The 19,886-nt window shown below is 40.4% G+C and overlaps 1 protein-coding gene across 2 annotated transcripts in view; it reads left to right on the top strand.

Annotated features, from left to right (window-relative positions):
• GUCY2C (guanylate cyclase 2C) overlaps positions 1–19,886 on the top strand; it is a 51,107-nt gene that overhangs the window by 3,231 nt on the left and 27,990 nt on the right. Inside the window, exons 2-11 of one of the 2 annotated variants that reach the window (XM_069002086.1) lie at positions 3,318–3,620; positions 4,538–4,650; positions 5,848–5,915; positions 7,772–7,987; positions 10,394–10,515; positions 11,385–11,481; positions 14,104–14,233; positions 15,430–15,565; positions 17,300–17,385; positions 17,812–17,923. In XM_069002086.1, the coding sequence (XP_068858187.1) occupies positions 3,407–3,620; positions 4,538–4,650; positions 5,848–5,915; positions 7,772–7,987; positions 10,394–10,515; positions 11,385–11,481; positions 14,104–14,233; positions 15,430–15,565; positions 17,300–17,385; positions 17,812–17,923 (1,294 nt within the window). In that variant the 5' untranslated portion in view covers positions 3,318–3,406. Of the gene's footprint in view, positions 1–3,233; positions 3,621–4,537; positions 4,651–5,847; positions 5,916–7,771; positions 7,988–10,393; positions 10,516–11,384; positions 11,482–14,103; positions 14,234–15,429; positions 15,566–17,299; positions 17,386–17,811; positions 17,924–19,886 lie in introns of those variants that run through there. The other variant, XM_069002078.1, reaches the window with a different exon arrangement.

Genomic DNA, 19,886 nt, shown 5'->3' with positions numbered 1-19,886 from the left:
TAAAGTGCTGTAGAACCAGGCACTAAAAGTCACTTTTCTCTAAAACCAGTGATACAGTTCTCTGGTGAGTTAATTTGAGGTGGTATTTCTAATCTAACACAGAACTATAAGAATACCTAAAGAGAACTACTATGATGTTTTGTAGCTATGCAGTATATGGACAGGTAATGTTGGTGGTGAGGAACTGAATTTTTTCTTCAGACAAATAAATACAGGGCCTTCCTATCTGAATCTAAATGATCCCTGTGCTGCTGAAGCCAAAATAAGTGAGAAACTACAGTGATTCAAGGGGAGACCTCCATGAGCTATTAATCCTGCTAGAATTACAAAAATGAGGGTCTCAAGCTGATGTTCACCTAAGAACTGACTTCTTGGATAGACACTTACATGTAGTGAAGATATGTAATGCTGAGATCTTTTTTACCTTTCTGCCAAGATTATAGCAGTAGCTGATGCCTAGAAGCCACAGCTAGAAAGAATGCACTGGGGATGTCAGATGAAGATTTTTAGCATTTCATTCCTTAGACAGTGATTAAATCTCAGCCCTTTTAAGAGAGATTAAATAGTTCTAGATGTGCTTTAAAGATGTTTTTGCATTTGCCTTCAGGATGCTCCCATTACCTGTAGTTCTGTTGTAAGCCAGTATTTCTAGTTAAAGCTGCAGTCACCTATAAGAGTCAAAAAGCTTTCTTTTTCCCTCCAACACACAGTTTGTCTTCTGAGTTTCTGAACTGGATTCTTGGCTGACTAATCTTGGAATTGTGAGAGCTGGCTCACGGTTGGAGAGAAGTTACTGAGATAGTGGAGAGAGTGTCCTAGAGAGATATGGAAGATTTCTTTGGGTAGCTGTCTGTTTTGTATCACTGTTAACCTCTTGGGTTTATAAACTGCTAAATCGGACATTATGAAAGAATTAGATGAGGTTGGCTGGGATCCTTGGGAGCTTAAGCATTGTTCTGCAGCCAGGACACTGTGAATAGACTGGCATTTGTGTCTCATCTCTTCTATTCCTCAGGGACTAACAATGCCTTAAGCAGAGGCAGCAACAAACACAAACTTACAGAAGCTTTTGCTTTTGGCAAGCCTGTCAAATTTTGTGCTTTACACATCAGACTCATTTATTTACTTTTCCTTCTCACCACCCTCATGAACATCTATAGTATCAGCAGCTGTCATATTTACAGTACAACGACACAGCTTTTCTTTGTGTCTCTTGTGCCATTAGGCAGATGTTACTGATCAGTCTGCCAGGCAACCGTGTTTGATGTCCAAAGTCTCAAGGGTCAAGGGAAAGTGTGGTGTTTGGCAGGTTTCATGGAGAGCTTGCTTCATCCTGGCTGCTGCTTCCTGCCACATTCCCTGCTGCTCCACGTCAGTGGCTGCTCCTATCATGGGAATTGGTATTGAGAGCTACACATACCAGGCAGTTAAAAAGTTGAGAAGTCAACAATTAATTTATACTGTATTCTGGCTGGGGCTGTGGCATTGTGATGGTGTGGGACAAGGGAGAGAGTAAAAAGAAATGCTGTGATAAGGCTATAGTTGATTTTACCTTTTGTTTTTAAAGGACAGTTTTAAGCTGCTATGAAAACCAAATAAATACATTAATAGACATGAAGCCAGGAAGACCTCAGTGCCATTACATACTCCCTGTGTGACCAGCTGTGTAAAATACTCAGTTCTAGTTGCATTATCCATGCTGTCTGTTTCTCCCAGATAGGCTAAGAAGAGTATAAAAATGCAAATCCTGCACTGCTGAAGTTAATGATAAATCTCTTATTGACTTATATGGGATAAGTTTCAAGGACACTGGAAATACCTATAAAATGAGCCAGTGATGAGCAGATGATCTCTGCATGAAAAGCTGTGTTCCATTCTCAGTCTGTAGCTTTAGCCAGCCATACTAGTCCACATGTTTACATGACAGACTGCTAATTTAGAATTACTGTATTATTAATTACAAATGCTAGATTAAATATGTGCAGGTGTTTAAAGATTACTTTTAAATGCTGGGTCATGGTCTTCTCTGGGTATTAGAAAGATTCAAGTGATAGTAATTTGGTATTAAAATAGAATCACATAAAAAGATCTTTGCAAATATATCTGAGGTGTATTCAATACCTTTTAAATATAGGCTTTGAAAGAAACCATGAGATTGCAGTCTTGTTTTATACCAAAAGCCCTATTACTTACATTGGTGCATTGTTTCTGATTATTTTCCTTATTTGTCTTAAAATTATTTCAGGAAGGTAATAAAAGTTAACTGATTTATTATCTGACAGCCCCACTGTAGGTTTCAGTAGAAAAACAGAAGCTGTTGTACGTGTGAATAAACACCCCCTAGTCAGCAAAAGCACACTCAATACTTTATTTAAATTTGTTTCCCTTGTGCCTAGAGTTTTCCATAAGGCTTGTGGGTTAGTGGGGGTTTTTTGTTTGTTTGTGCGTGCGTGCTTGTTGTTGTTGTTGGGGGAGGGGGGTTAGTGATGCCATTTAAAATTTACCTTTGGTCCTGCAGGTCAGAGATGTGGCCTTCAGCTTTGCTAATCCTTACCTGATGCAAGAGGTTCATCACACGAAGTGTGAATATCTAGGGCCCCCATTTGAGGAGGTGGGAATGGGTGCTGAGAGCTGCGCTGGCTGGGAGCAGATCTGTCTAGGGCAGACCTGGGGTGCTTTGGTGCACAGTGCTGGGCGAGAATGAGTGGACTGAGCCTTGTACTGAGTCCGTAAGCAGAAACAAAGGCTTTGGTCTGAAGGACTGCAAGTGGGACATTTTTGCCAACACAAAAGGTATTTCAATGTTATAAGCTAAAGGAATGGAATTGGCAACTTACTACAGAAGAAAATACACCATTGACGAATGAGCTCAATCAGCAGAGTTGGTGTGGCAGTGCAATCAGAGATGTAGGGCAATGCAAACATGAAGTAACCATCTGTTTTCCTCTAGGCTTTAACGGACCTTATATTTTATTTCCATTTTGAAGAGTTGTCTTTATGGTTCGTTTGTCCCTTCCCCTTTTCTTCTCTCAGTTTATGCCTGTGATGAAGAGTTAGTGCACTTATCAGGCAAGGTTTCTGGTAATGTTTTAGTTTATAGCCCCAGCCTTTCCATAAGCAAACATTCTCAGCAACCTTTAGCCTCTCTCTTTTCCTGACTTTTGCTGCTGCTAGTTTTTCACCTTGAAGTGCCAGCTAGTATACTGGAGGGACGGGCAGAGGTGAAGGCAGGGAAGGGGATAGGGAAGTGCAGGAGAGAAGGATTGCACAGCCTGCCTTTGAATCTACAGAGTGGAAATCTCTTTCGTTCTATCCAGGAACAAAACCAATGTAGCATATCTGAAAGAAAGAGAGTTAGAAGACAAAAAGAAACGGGAGAGCACACACAATGGGTCTAAACTGAGCGATGATGAAGCAACAGGTGTTGGTGCTGGCCATTTGGCCTTTGTTTTCCGCACTGCAGCTGCTGAAGCAAGTGGGTTCAAATCGGTGTAGCAACAGCAGTTACGTGATCAATGTGATGCTCATGAATTACTCGGATTTCCCATCAAGTACTGATAGTTTGAAGTTAGCTGTGAAACAAGCCTTGGAAAGGGTACAAAAGGAGCTCCAGATGACAGGTAAGCCAACGGGTGTTGGTTACCCTCCTCTTGCTGTGGTTTCTTTGTGTCACAGTGTTACACTTATCTGACCTTTAGCAAGCTGCTTCTCAGACAGGCTGCTTGCCTGCCCATCTTATGTAGATCTTATGGAAATAATGACCTCTCTTTGTATGAATAGAAGTGCTCTACAAATGGGCAGAACCATGTATGTTTTCATGGTGTTTGGGCAGACTCTTCCTGCATGCTTCACTGGAGATGTTCAGCTGGGTTTGGTAATGTGGAAATTCTTGAATTGGATCAGACAAAACCCGTTATCCATCTAGTGCAGTAGTTGGGATGCCCTTGCTTCCTCTCCTGACTGGATTAGCCTCTATTTTGAAAATAATTTTCCTCTTGACCCTATCTGTTGATCACATAATGATCTGAAGTTTGAAGAATCTGCAGTCCATATTTTTCCTTCATTTAGAGTCATGTTGCTTTCATTTATTTTGATATCTTACCTCTCCTTTCAACATCCCCAATCTACTGTCACTCTCTAGAATATCATGGGAAAAAGAGGTTACAAAGAAATAATAAAAAAAATAATATCTATTCCCTTTCTGCCCTCTAGTTTAAGGGATTTTGTCCAATTTTATTGGAAAGTGGTCTCTTAGTTACTTCCTACAGAGCCTTAAAAAATTTGTCTAGTAATGGCCAACACTAGAAGTACTTTGTACTGAAAGTACTAACACTCAACAGAAATCAGCAGTCCACATTGGAGCAGATTTCACAGTCACATCCATAGTGGGGGGGTTAGGTTGTAGGTAGACTTTGCAGAGGCAGGGAGACCTCTTAGTGTAAGACTGCCCAGACCTATGTCAGAAGAAGAGGGATAACAGTGTATTAGTGGTTACCTGCAATTCATGACACTGTTTGCTTTTACGTTTGTGTTACAGGAGAAAATGTTACAGTGGATGCCATTTTCCACCCCTTTGCTTCATCACTCTATGTCTCACAAGGCTGCCGTACTAGCACCTGTGAAGGTGTGGAGCTCATCAAAAGCATTTATGTGAGTAGCAGACTTCCTTCATTCTGCCTGGGTGCACATGTATGTCTCTGTCTTTCCTTATTAACTTTTGGTCCTGTTACTCAGTTCCCAAGAAATTTGACAGGGAAGTGAAGTTTCCAAAGAGGAGATGTTCCTGTATGTTTTGTGAAAACAAGTAGGCAAATACTGGAGATTCTGTGAATGCTTCCCAGAGACTGCCTTCAGCTTCTGGCTCCTTTTCCTATGCTTAAGTTGTCCTCCTTTTTATATTTGCACAACTCTTTGTGTGGTCACACAGCCAAAGCAATCCATTAAAAAAACCCCCAAATAACAATTAAAAACTGAAAAAACCAAACTAACAACTCAAACACTCAAAACAGCCCAAGCAGAGCAAAAAGGTCCATTTCCAACTGGATCAGATCCTGATCTGGTTCACCATCAGTTTACACAATACACAAAACAAAGAGCTGTGGTGAAGATGGGGACATGTGGGCAGAGAAATCATTAGGCTGGCACTGTTACCAATGAAATGGTTGTGGAACTATGCCCAAAGGGCAAAGATGAAGTGCTTGCTCCTCACTAGAAATCACAGAAGTCACATGAGACAAGCTATGTGAACAATATGAGGAAAAGCTTCAACTAAAATTGGTGCATTACAAGAAGCCGTGTTTCTGAAGATTTTCACACCTCTGAGTGAAACTTTGTCAATCCAATGTGAATTTTCAAGTCACTAATCTACGACCATGCTCTAGTCTTTGCTAAGAAATTGTCCCTCATGACACACAAAGATACAGGTCAGGCCTCATTTGATGGTCATAGAAGGATTTTTTTAAGTACTAGTTTCATATGCACTTAACTAATAATTTTTCTGACATACAGGACCTTGTAATTCCAACCACCCTGTCTTCTGCAAATGCAAACTCTTCTGGGGTGTGTAATTTCAAATGTGCAATTATAACAATATTTTAATCCTTGCTTGCTGTCTGTGTCTTAACAAATATCATACTCTTATCTTTTTTTGGCTTTCTGTGATTTTTTTCCTCTTCCCCTTTATGTTTGTTCTTTTAAACTTTCTGTAGCTCCTTTCCTACTCTTTTCTTGCTTTTGCTAGGTAAATTCTGTGACTCCTCAAATCCTACAATTTTCTTCATTCCGCCATCCTCCTCTCTCTGCCAGCCCTCCGCCCTACCCCAAATGACCCTTTTTGATCCCTTGCAGGATAACGGCACGCTTGGCTGTGCTGTCATAGGACCCGCTTGCACTTACGCCACCTACCAAATGGTCTCGTAAGTACCAATTCTTTCCCCTTATATTGTGATGCTAAAGATGTCAGCTGCTGAACAGAATTGTTTTGTGAACAGCAAACCTGCAGAGGCATTGGTGTTTAGAATACGTAGGACACCTTGAGTCAAGGCAGTAAGACTTTTATGCATAGCCACTCTGTTGGGTAGGTGGAAGAAAATCCCCTTCCAAAGCCCATTGATAGAATCCCAGCTTTAGTAGGGAAACTTCTAATTCCTGACAGTAAGGTGAATGATTGATTGAGGAGTGGTTGGAGAGCAGCCCTACCAGAAGGGATCTGGGGGTGCTGGTTGGCAGCAGTCTCGACAGGAGTCAGCAGTGTGCCCAGGCAGCCCAGAGGGCAAACCCTATGTGCATCAGACACAGCTGCTCAGGAGAGGTGATTATCCAGCTGTACTCAGCGGTGGTGTGGCCTTACCTTGAGCACCGTGTGTAGTTCTGGGCCCCACAATTTCAGAAAGATGTAAAGGTCCTTGAATGATTACAAAAGTGGTGAAAGGGCTGGAAGGCATGTCCTGTGAGGAGCTGAGAGCACTGAGTTTGTCTAGTTTGGAGAAAAGCTTCCTGAGAAGGGCAAGTGTAGAGGGAGGTCCTGATCTCCTCTCTCTGGGATCCAGCAACAGGACAAGTGGGAATGATTCAAAGCTGTGTATGGAAAGGTTTAGTTTGGACATTAGGAAGCATGTTTTTAGTGAGAGCACGGCCAAACACTGGAACAGGCTTCCTAGACAGATAGTTGATGCCTTAAGGTTGTCATGTTTAAAAGGCATTTGGACAATGCAGTTAATAAGTGGTCTAGTGGAAGGTGTCCCTGTCCATGGCAGGGGGTTTGGTACTAGGATGTTTAAGGACTCTTCCAACCCAAACCATTCAATGATTCTATGAATAACATGCTTTAGCTTTTGGTCAGTCCTGAAGTAGTCAGGCAGTTGGACTGTGTGATTTTTGTAGGTCCTTTTAACTGAAATAATCTATTCTCTTCTATTCTAAGTCTGTCAGAAAAAAAAACCTCACCTGTTTAATTAGTGAAATACTCTCACTGTCATTATTTATTACATCATCTATGTCTGTTTCTGTTGCAATAAGTAAAAACCCTGTAATTGGGTAAGTGGACTTGACCTGGAAAATAAAGTTTTGTCACAATAATGCCAACAACTCTTACGGTCATGGTTTTTGCAGGCAAAATTCCCTGTTATTAAAAAACACCATACAGGAACTGAAATCTTTTGAGTTTAGTCTGATGAGATTGCAGCATCCAGGAATATACTTTTGTCCTTAAAAGCTTACTGTCTCTGTGTATAAAATGATCTTTGTTTCACAAATTCCTTGCCAGCAGAAGGTTGCCTTAGTTTTTTCCTCCCTGACTGCTGCTGTTGTACAGCTCTGCTAAAATACACCTTTGTGAAACTAAAAGATTTTTCCTTTGAATTGTAGGAGTAAAGCTTTTTTTGATGGCAAAAAGCTGTCACCCTGCAGCACTGTCCCAATAAGGAGATTAAATCCATCCCATGGTAATGGCAGCCAGGGAGCAGAAGCCTGTCTTGAGCCTTTGGACTCCTGTCACAACCCTTGGGGCTGAAATGGTGTGTGGTACCCAAAAGGGCGGGGGTAACTGGGGACAGTGAGAGAAGCTGCCTAGAGCAGTTCAACGGGGCTTTTTGGTGCCCATACAGACTTGAAATCTGCTTGTGTTCTTGAGGAGCCTTCTGGTTCAGGTTCAAATTGCTGCAAAACTAACTCAGGGCACAAGAGGAGAGGGAGGTGAGGATGGAAATCAGGTAGCAGCTGCCTTGGTGCAACAGCAGTCTGTTCAGACTTGTCCTCTTATCTCTTCCTTCAGACTTGAAACAATACTGAGCCTGCCTCTGATCTCTGTAGGGAGTTTTGGACTATCCTGTGACTACAAAGTAAACCTAACCCGCCTTCTGACCCCAGCCAGGAAAGTGAACCAATTCTTCTATTATTTTTGGAAAGCTTCTAAGCTGCCATTCAAAACCACGACCTGGGAATCTGTCTACATTTACAAGAGGACTGAAACCTCAGAGGCATGCCTCTGGTAAGAGCTGGATCCACCTCTGCCCCAACTGGTGATAAATGCTGTCTCCATCCTCAGACATGGTTTCTGCAAACTGTTCTTTCAGTCCTATACTTTGGGAGGTTCATTACTACTACCAAGGAATGAAAGAAGGAAAAGATGAATTGTACCTTTTAGCTGTAGCACTTACCGGAATGTTTCTCTCAGCCTGTTTTAAATATTTGCAAGCCTTTGCTTTTCCTTTGGACAAGGTAGCTCACATGTTGTCTCTGATGAAAATACTTGTTTACAGCATCCTTGATATAAATAGTGTGATATGAGAGGTTCCTCCACAAGCTCCCCATAGATGCCTTTTTAGGTCAGGGGTCTTACCAAGCTCTTAAAATGTTCAATCTGTAGGCACTGTTGTTACTCCAAAACATTTCCAAAATTCAAACTGTATCTTTCTTCAAACAAGATTACCCCAGTGATTGCAGAGTTTAAGCTATACTCTCATCAGTTTGGAGCAAAGGAGACAGCTTTCACTTTGTGACCTGAAACATCATGGTGTGCTTGATTCTCAGAAATGCTGGGTTTTCTGCTTGCCTGAAAACAAAGCCTCCTTTTAGACAAATAGACTCATTAATAAGCCAATATTTATAATTACTTTTCAATTAATTAAATTAAATTAAGAGTTCAATTATTCAATTAAATAAAGAGTCTTATTTAACTTTCAGCTCATGTGAGTGTTTCTATGCTCCTTTGAGGTTTTTTTCCCAATTTTGGGATATAAAAAGCTGAATTATTTAAAAAAATCATCTAATCTCTACTACTAATTTTATAAACATAGCTGAAAGGTAGCAATGAGTTCATGGAAATAACTATTATATATATTTTTAATTCATAACCTGAGGAACTTGCAGAATTCTAAGCAAAATTTGACTATATTTGCTTCAGAGTGATAGAAGCAAATACTTATGGAATATTTTGGATAAAGAATTAAAAGGGGTTTTTTTTCTGAATTAAGAGACCTAAAGCCTGATCTCCATTTAACTCTTTTGTAGGTATTTAAGGACTTTTATTGTTTTCTTCTTCTTTCTTAGTATAGATAACAATTTGATCGCATGCTGTAATTGCAATGGTTACCTCTCTTTGATGTTTTGAAATATCAGTGCACTTTGCTCATCTCTTACTACAATGCCATTCCTCCATGTTTGCAGCTGTAATTGCCAATGCACTATACACACTTCAGCTAAATCCCTTTAATTCTGCAGGTTTCGTACCTTGCAGTGAAATAATTGCATGGAAGTTATTTCTGACCTTTCCAAGTGTTTCTTATTTCACCTTTATTAATGCTTCTGATCAGGACCTTCTTTATGACTTCAGAATTGTTCAAGCCCTTTTATTGCTGAATTAACAAAAAAAATGTTAATTTTGTATCTCTGCCCACTTTTCATCCTAATTTAGTTGTAAAAATGCATCTCATCCTGCCGTAATACAAACTGTTAATGTGAAGGTTTTTGAACAGTCTAATTTAAGAAGATCCATTTTCTCTAAAGCACAAGCATTACTGCATGAACTAATTGTTTTTCCTATATACATATAAAAATAAGTGAATACCCACACTGATAGCAAAATCAGGTTATGTTTCAACTATGCAAATGTTTCTGAAAATTAATGGTTAATCATTCTGTTCCTGAAAAAAAAAGAAAAAAAAAATGAAGCAGAAGGTATTTAGTAGCTCATAGGACTGAGATCTCAGTGCTGGTAGATCAAAGGTTATGTAGTTTGAAAACAAAGAGAGTTCTTTTGGTTTTCCCTCTGCATTAACTTTATTTCAGATAGAATATCTCTTCTCAGAAACAATATATTGAAGCAATAGTAGGATTCAGGAGTTGACTGTTTTTCCTTAATCTTTTAGCAAACTTTTACTTGCTTGCTTTTTTGTCTGAGTTCATTTTTCGCTTCGAGTTTTAACTGATTCTATATAGGTTTTTTGTTGCTACTTTTCTTCCTTTGCTTCTCTCACAGTCAGGGTACATGTGTGGTTTTTATCTCAGTTCTTTCTGTAGTTCCTGTTTAGTCCTTTGAACCTTCACATGTGCCTTCTAACATTACCGCTGATGTCTTAAATAGCAGAGCTTCCTGGAATTTCCCCATATCCCTGATTTTTTTTTCTTTAATTTTTAATGTCTTATTACATCATTGCATTTTCCAAATCCATCCTTTGTACAACCATGCTCAAATACCTCTGGTTGACTTTCCAAGCATTTCTGCATCTTTCATGCCATGTATTGATTTTCTCACTTTTATTGCTGCAGAAAAGGTTTCATACCAGCTTATAAACATTCTTGTGTGCTCTGAACAGACTCTCTTGCACTGTGGCTGATTTAGGAAAATGTGAGGAGTTAGCAATTTCCTGACAATATCTTTGCTCCCTTGTGCCAGGTATATGAATGCTTTAGATGCTGGAATCACAGAGTTCTCTGAAAAACTGAAGTTCAAGGATATTTTAAGAACTCCGGAGCTGCTTAAAAAAACTGTGAAAAATCCAAATCGGAAAAGCAATGGTAAGGAGGGGTTAAGGCTGCACTGTCCCTGCAAGTGAGTTGCATTTCCAAGGAAATCAAACCCACCCCTTAGTTAGGTTATAGGGAAAGCCTTTCACCAGAAATGGTGGAAACAAAGATATACCATTTTACATGGATGTAAAGATAAAATGGTGCAAAGTTCCTAGATTCCTCTCTTCATCCTCATAAAATATGGGGGAAATATCCTGGTTCCAGGGAGATTTTGGGGTAAATTATCCCATCTAGGCAAAAGCTCCATTTTGTAAGAGATTCAGAAATCCAGGGATCACAATTTCTCCTAAGAAGGGCTTTAAATACTACAAGAATATAGATACTGCAAGCTCTTTATCATTCATGTGTTTGCAGCCCTGGTACATTTATGGATCTCATTTTGCCATCAAGAGGCACTTCTGGAAATGATTCATCTAAACTAGAAAAATGAATGAATAAATACTTTATCTTCTCCTAAGACTAAGCACCTGGCATCAGCAGGCCAAGTGAGTGCAAGAGTAAGCAAGCTAATGAAACCATTACTTGAAGGCTATTTAACCTGGAAGTGTTCATAGTGAGTAGCTGTTACGGCACCACAACTCCTAATGCTTATTTGAGTGAGATAATGGTAGTGCTCTGGTGCAATCAGACAGAAAATGGTGCAGGTGTTGAAGCACCTTTTACCACTTCCCCTCAGATATCCTGGTTTCACTGCAGAGAGGCTGTAGCTCTGTGCATGGGCCCCAGTACAGCACAGATAATGTGCCTTAGCCTGGAGTTGCTCTATTGCCTGCTACTCAAATATGGGGGAGGAGGCAAACATCCTCTTCTTGTCTGTAAATCTCACCAATCTGTCTCCATTTTTGCCCATTCTGTAGTGATCATCATGTGTGGCTCTCCAGAGGACGTCAGCACAGACCTAGGGACGGAAAAAGTGGATAATGACATCATTATCATCCTGATAGATCTCTTCAAGTAAAGTATCACCTTCACTTTTCTTCTTTTCTCTGCAGTTTGCTGATGGATACAGATAATGGAAATAGTCTGAGTGGAACTGTTTTGTTGAAGAAATGCTCTTTCACAGAATGTTTTCTATTGCCATCTTTCCTCATGTCTTTCCATTTTTGTAAAGTGCTTAGTGTTTAATTCACAGCAAATCCTCTACAAAATCCCATTTGGTTCATATAATAGTTTTCTAAGGCAGTGGCAGAGCAGGTAGCTTTAATGTCGTCCTGTGGGCTCCTCAGTGCAGGAAACCATGAGAGAAGCACAAAGTCAGAATGGTCATGAGATATGGTTCATTTGAGATATGGTACATTTTTCATACACTCTGCCCAACCAGACAATTATGTAAATATGACTTACAGTATATTTTTCTAGACTCCATTTATTCAGTCTTTAAATTATTTAGGTGATACAACTATTCTCCCACTTTATAACTCTTGCACTTTATAGCCATGTTTTCAGCATCTTTATAACCACAGAAATATAACTTCTCAGAAAAGTTTCTTAGTATACAACCCAAGTTTTCTGTTGTTTAATTTCCTCTTCCTGTATACAAGGACTGAGAGCTGATCTCTGGCCCTACACCTAAGTGACACAGCAGAGATCACATTTGTACAACTAAGCATAGATAAGTAAACCAGGTGGTTTTTGGGTATAGCCCCAGTTGCCGCAGCATGTCACAGTCTGGAAGAAAGTTAATCACCTGGGACAGTGCTGGTGGTGCAATTGGATGGCTGGATGGATGGATGGATGGATGAAGGATGGAACAAGGCAAATGCATGTGCCCATGTTTTGATGTTACTTACTTCACTGCTGGTGTAGCAAAAAGATTCCATGAACTTCTAGGGCCAGTTGGACTTCCCAGCTCTTGTATCTAAAGCTGTCTGTAACAAGTGAGTTCTGAGAAACTCTGGGTTAATGACTTCAGAGATTTAACCTTTGGTTCCAAACTGAATTTTGTGGTTCAGGCTCTAACAGGATCTTCTCTATCCTGTACACTTTCAGGTTCACCATATCTATTTTTCAGAAGTGCCTCTAAGAGCTTCTGACATTCCACAATTTTATTCAGGCACTAGGAATCCCCAGTTGCTTTACCTGAGGCAACTGGCCTCAACTCCTGTTTCTTTGCAAATGCACAATGGGAACTGTGTATGTGAGTGCTTTAACACTGATGTTGTATGTATAATTGTTGTATTACAATAGGTGAGGGTGATTAGGGGATTCTTTGCTGTGATGTGCATCCTTCTGATATACCCAGCTGCCTCCAGCTGTTTTATATGCTGCCCTTCTTAAACTTTCTACATACCCCTTATTTTGCTGAGTATCTCAATCACATTTGCTTCTTAAAACAAACAAAATACAGACAGATGTATTAGATAAAAGCTCAAGCTGTAGGAGGGAGAGTAGGCAAAGTCCCGTGCTTCTCCAGGAGTGAAGTGCCTCTGAAACAGTGATAGATTTAAACTTTCTTCAGCTCTAAGCTGTCTGGCAGGCAGGACACAAACACAGTCTTTAAGCCTCCCTCAAGAAAGGTGGGATGCTGGAGGATTATCCAGTCTGGTGGAATCTAATGAGGTTTCCTTTTCAACTGGCTAGTTCAGTCCAAGCCTGGATGAAAAACATTTTGGAATTCTTGAGGGTGAAAAGTGCTGTGTAGAAGTCAGAAGGTTCAGGGAAAGGCAGGGACAGGGCTCTGGTGTCAGAATCCAATCAGATGGCCATAGAGCAGAGCCCATGGTCTCCAAAAAAGTCTTAATACAGTACTGACTGACAAAATAAAAGGATGATCAAACATGAATAATGAGAGAAGGCTCATACAATTATTTTCTTTCTATCAATCTAGCCATAGCAATGACAGATGCTGACAGTTGACACTAATATCTATTGCTAAATTCCTCTTTAGCATGTGAATCTGGTGGTGGCCAGTCTGTGAAGCGCTTCCAGATGGCCTGTCAGGGTGATGAAACCAAAGATACCTGAAAGCTACAACATCTTCTGCTTGTTTTAGCTGAGTTTTCAAGTTGACAGTTTCCTCTGATCTTCCTATCTCACCGAATTAAACAAATGAATCAATAATCTGCTCTCTGCACCTCTGTGATTGTTTCATTCCCTCCTGTTAAATGCTTTTAGTGCAACTCCCGCTGTGCTCAATTCCAGCAGAAAATATCAAAATTAGAGGAACAAGCAAAAAGAGTGCAGAAGAGCTCAGAAACAGGCAGAGTAACATGAAGGAACTATGACTGCAGTATTGTGGATTCCAAGGAGAAACTGAGTTTTAATAAATATAAACTTTGCTTGAAAAAAAACAGGAAATAAACAGGACAGTAAACAGTTACAATAATAACAGTAGTTCACAACAACCTTTGACTGTCAGATTGGCAGATTGCCTTGGTATTACCTTTTAATATATTTAAGCACAAAAGTTGGCATCAGGGAATGAATGATATAAAGAGCTGTGCATGATGAAATTTTATTTTTAGAACTAGTTTTTTAACCTGTTAAAAAACAGTGGTCTTGGGAACAGATGAGTGATTCTGTCATGGATGCCACTGTTGTTCAATGTCCATGGGGTTCTTGTGCTTTGCTTTGCAGTAACGTGTACTTCAGGAAGAACATCTCAGCTGATTACATGCACAATGTACTTGTTCTGACTCTGCCACCAGCTAATTACAGCTACAATACTGTAATTAGAGACTACAGTGAGACTGAGGAAAACATCCTGGTAAGAACACTATTTTATATCTGATTATTGCATTCAGTTCATTCATGTTCATGTACTAGGAAATGAAAACTAAAAATGCAGCTGTAATCATCCCCTGTCATGCTTCTAAGCTGATATTTCCTTATATTATTGCAGGATGACATTTTGACCTGCTGTAATGATGTAAAAATATAGTATCATAAGGCAAATCTGCAGGCTGTCATATTCCTGCTTTGTGAAGTTCAACTCAAACTTCTAATTTGTTCTGCAAGTGTCATGTTCATGGGGCGTGAGGGAGACTTACACATGGTATTCCAGCTGCACATCTGAGTGGCTGAAAATCTTACACATAGCTGCAAGGCATCACTCAAGAAAGATCTATATGTGTAACTGAGATGTGAGCATGGAAAGTTCAGAAGTAATAATTGTTGACTAATTTTTCTGTGCAGATATGTCTAAGAGATGACGACCAGTTCTGTCCAGCGGCTTTCCAGATAAACTTCAAAAACAGGAACCTTTTTTCTGTAGGAAATAAGTATTTTGGTTATTTTCCAGAAAAGCAGAAACTATGAATATGTTGTATCTGTTTAGTGAAACTGATACTCCTGCTGTCTGCCCAGGAACCAGGTCCTTCATGTAGAGTTCCTCCCAAGATTTGTGGCTTTGAGCTTCAGCTCTCCAGCAGGCAGCCTGAAGCTTCTGGCTGGATTCACAGGGCTTCTAGATGCCCCAGCCTGGGCTCAATGGTTTTTTTGGGTGCCAGCTCTATGGCAGGCTGCTGGAAATTCTGGCACAGCTCCTTGCCCTTTAGCTGTGGCCACCTGGAAGCCCAAACTTGCTGGAAGCACACTGAATTATCTGCACAGAAACTTTAATCCAAAGCCAGGGTCTTTGAGACACACTGAGCAAGTCGGAAATGCCAAGAACCTACAGTGTAGGATTTCCTGAATCCTTTGCATGAGGATCAGCATGACAGACCTTACATTGGCCTCTTTCAGCACCTCCCTGTCTTCATACATCAAAAATATATTTTGTTTACCTTTATTTTTTGAAGTGACAATGCTGATGTAGTATTGGCCGTCTACTCACTCAGTGTTCAGCAGATTCTGGTCTTCCATGCTGGAGTTTCTGCCAAATGGAGCCAATCAAAGTTATTGTAGCTTTATGGCAGAAACATGAACTCTCAAACAGCAATTTTTAATTTTCTTTTGTTCTAGATGGAAGATGACTTTCTTGCTGGCTATTTTAATGCAGTGTTGCTGTTTGGACATAGTCTCAAGAAATTTGTCGTCTCCCAGAGCCCAGTGTCATCTCTCAGTTTAATCACTGAATTCCGAAATACCACTTTTGAAGGTAAAAAAAGTACAGTCCTGTGCAGGGTTCACTAAATTGATGAGGGGAAACAAATTTGATTTTAAACACTCTTACGATAAGTCACTTCTACACTAAACAAGTCTAAGCCTTTCAATGAGTTTTATTCCCAGTCTTTTTTCTTTTTATATAATTTTTACAAGGATGTTATCTTCAGTATTTGATGTTCAAAATGACTCTGAAATCACTTGGCTAAGCTTTAATGAAGTAGTTTCAACCTTTTTCAGTTTACAAAACTATGTAGGCCTGGGTGCCTGCAGTGTGGGTGTAGGCCAGCTGGCAGTCAGTCGGCTGTTTTTAGTCAACTTTCTTGTTCCTCTCACAGGTTTTCTAGCACTGGTGGGCTTTTGTTTTGTAGGCCATGGGCTTAAAATAACACAATTCAATCATTAGGAAAAGGCAGAGGCAAAACTTACACAAAGAAGTGAAAACATTACCTCTCTGGGAGTATAGTCCCAGTTTCAGTCACCAAAATGATGACTGAAAGTTTTGTGTATATATCCCACCTACATTCAGCAAATATGTGTATAGAAGTTTCCCAGATTTTCCTAAGATAGAAAAGGTTCCAGGCTTCTTTTGCTTTAACCATGGTATCCCATACCTAGCAAAATATGGTTTACTAATTCCTCCTGGAGACAGCATCCCTTTCTGAATATCAGTAAACTCATCTCTTCAGTTTAAGTTTGAAAGTTAAGTTGCACAAACTTTTACTCATCCAAAATACAGCACTGTAATGCTTGTCATAATGTATAGGTTTAGTTTAAAAAAAAAAAATTCCTAAAAGTGATAGGTGTTGAATCACCTTCATTCTTTCTTGTGATGGAGTCTGGTACAGTAGGGATTTCTTACAGTAATTATTTTTTTATTGATAATTATTGATATTAAGAAGGTGGACCATGAAAAAGTTAGCATCAGTTTTTGAGGTGAAAAGGGAGAAGGTAATTGGCCTTTTGCTGCTGTTGATGATGACTTGTTCTATTTCTCCTAAGTTCAGTATCAGCATTATTTTGGTTCAGCAATCTGAAGCTGATCAAAAAACCCTCCTGTGAAAAAAAAAAAAAAGGGAAAAATGAAGGTGAGACTTTCAGGAATAGTGGATATTGGCTAAGCTTGTGCTCATGTTGAGGCAGCTGACTTCATGGGAGCGAAGTCAAGCTGTGCTGAGGGATTTGGGAAGTTCAACCTTAAAATCCTTGTAATGTGCTACACAGGCAATTTCTCAATGTGCAGATTTGCTGACATACAGAGGTAGGAGGCTAAAGGCAAAAAGAACATGGTTAAAACATTATTATTAGAGCTTTCAAAAGAGTAAAGGGAATGAAAGTATTCTTGTCTTTCCTTTATTGCTGATAGATTCAAACTGCAGGTGGAAACAGACTATTTTGCTTCTCACTTCTAAAGTGGTCCCTTCAAGGGTGGTGACTCTGACATTCTTGGTATGCTGAAGAAATCTGACAAATATATTTTCCTATAGCTAAAGGGAGACTTTTTTCTTCAGTGCAATCAGGTCAACACATTTTATTGGATTTTGTAGAGAAAATGTAGTGTGGTATTAAAGGAGAAGTAGCGCCACATTGAGCTGATATGTATCTAGCACATACATGAAGAAGAAAAGTATCCTAAGTATCAGAAATCCTTTTATTTATCCCATCCTTCCTGCCCTATATTTGTGTTTCTGAAAATGAAAGCCTTCTGACTAATTCCTCGTGTCTGCAGGTGTAGTGGGTCCTGTAACTCTAGATGAATTTGGAGACATTGATACCAATCTGACCCTGCTGTACACGTCACAGACTGCAAATCATGTATGTATGTCTAGAGTGCAACTGTTCGACCTTATGTGTGAAAGGAGAAACAAAATGCCCTGCACTATTGCATAAGAATGATGAAAATAACTACAGCAGGAGTGGTAGAGTGCCAAGGCATGCTGTGCGTGCCAGAAGGGGGTCATGTGAGGTGTGCTGGAGACTGACAGGATTGATGTAATCTGGTGATTCAGTAAGTGAAGTGCAGCTGGTATTTCGTGGGATTGGTAAATTTATTTTCAGAGAGAGGGGATGAATGAGAAAGAATATGGCAGCCGAACATATGGCTACACTGAGAAATGCACCACTGTAGCAGGAAAATTATTTTGAGTTTGGGCAATACATTTATTAAGGGTAGTCTGAAGCACAGGATAAAAGAGAGAGAGCACGGCTGCTGACTGCATTTCTTCCCTCCTACAACTGTAGTTCAAACCTCTTCTGTATTTCAACACTCAAACCAACAAGACACGCGAGGCAATTAACAGTCCGGATTTCATCTGGAAGAACCACAAGCTGCCCAGTGATACTCCAGGCACTGGTGAGACACCCATTAAACCTACCACCTACCTCTTTGAAGACAAGTCACACAGTCCTGAGATCCACCTGCTGTGTGATCCAGCATGCTACCATCACACTGGTCCCAGCCAGTGATGCCAGGAGCTGGGTGCAGAACAGGATCTTTCCTTCTCCCGCCTCATCCTTCCATGTTCTCTGCCTCCAGTCCAGTTCGAAACCTTTATTTCTGTTTAGGTGGTGATACTAAGTCTCTTGTAAACTCGATACTGTACCAGTGATTATGGGGAATACCATGGGGTGTTTCAGAAGAAGTCACCCCCAAACAAATAATCTTCACTAGAAGATGGTGGTGATGTGAATTGCTTGAAAGACTCTTTAGGAAAGGCAGCAGAATTAAGACTATAATGAGTTATCCGACTCTGCATTTCTGTATCCCTGATGGAGCATGGTGGCTTCTGCTTGTCCCTTTATCCTTGTTGTAGGGAGCTGGAGAGAAGACACAGCACTGTGCAGATTCAAGGTTCTTCTCTGGAGAAGTCTCTGAGAAGAGCTGACTCTTTGAAGAAAGACCAGGGGAAACTAGGTTATGGCTCTTTTTACACCCAAATTTTAAATTTAAAATCCCAGAAATCACCACCTCCTTTCCTTTTGAGTTTTTGGTGACTCCTGGATAGAATGGATGAAGCCCCTTGTCATTCAGCATAGCAGAGTACAGCCTTGTCAGTCTGATCAGACTGAGATTGTTTCCCCCTTTAAGACTGCTGCCACATGGTGCTTGGCAATGGAAGGGCATATGCTTCAGGGTGTGATATGCAGAATAAAAATTATTGCAGTGGCAGTAATTGCAGGGGTTAGTGCACAGTGGGTTAGTGTTCACCTGAGTCATTCCATCAGCGAGAATGCAGAGATGTTGCTGTTAAGTCTCCGCTAAAGGCTTCCCATTAATTTGCTGTACTGCTTGCCTCCATTAGGGAATTGGCAAAGCATAACTGGAGAGATAACCACCTTCTGCTAACTAAGGGTCCTTTCACAGTAAGGTGGTAAAATGGATTCAAACATTTTTATTCTTCAGTAAAGTAAATCAGATGTGCTCAAATTAGGCCTTATCTCTCATAAGAGAGGCAAGAGTAGTGTGGTTCATTGCCAGGGACCCATGGGAGCTACCAGGAGGAGGCAGCAGCTTTGATAAGACTCCAGTTAGTTCTGGGAAGAGCAGAGGGATTTCAGTGAAGCTTTCATTTTTCATCTCTGGTCAAATCTCTGGTCTCTCTTGGTATGACTGTGAGTCCTGTCTGTGCAGAGACTGCAACACTGCGCACATCAGCCACAGGGTCTCCCTGTACCAGCTCCATGAGCTCTGTGCTTTCTGGCTCCTGTCTTCTCGGTGTTGTTCCAGTCCCATTCTCATCCATCCCTTGGGCCCCACAACATGCTGTGTTGTCAGTGGATCTGAAATATCTTTCAAATATTCCCTTCAGTATGTCCTTGTTTGAAGCTGCTGCACAAGGGGGGGGGGGGGGGGAAAACGAGAATGGCAGAAAACCAATGTCTACAAATGTCAGTAGCTTAACACCTAGTGCTTAGCTGAAGCCTGACACTGTGGCCAAGCCATACTAAACTAAACTGCCTCCCAAAGGCACTTGATTATTTTGTTTTCACATTTTTAAAAAATAAACCTTCCTTCAGTGTGATTCTAAATAAATATATCCCCCCAAAAAGGAGAATGGTCAAAGTTTAAGTAATCACTGTGCCTTGCTTAAGCCAGTCAAAACTTTCCAACCTGGAATATCTTTTTTCCTCCAGGTAGGTGAACAGAACAGACAACCCGAGCCCTATTCCTTCCTAAGCTGTAACTGAGAACAGCTGACCCAGTTCTGCTGCCTATCTTCCTCCTAGTATTCTGTGAAAAAAGGGGGGTTCATCCATATTTCCCCCTTATTCAGAAAGTTTTAATCTTCATTCTAAACATGGATAAGATCAATCTT

Source organism: Aphelocoma coerulescens, chromosome 1A (assembly GCF_041296385.1).
Source record: "Aphelocoma coerulescens isolate FSJ_1873_10779 chromosome 1A, UR_Acoe_1.0, whole genome shotgun sequence".
NCBI lineage: Eukaryota > Metazoa > Chordata > Aves > Passeriformes > Corvidae > Aphelocoma > Aphelocoma coerulescens.
Note: the sequence above shows the minus strand (reverse complement) of the source record. Positions and strands in the feature narration are given on the sequence as shown.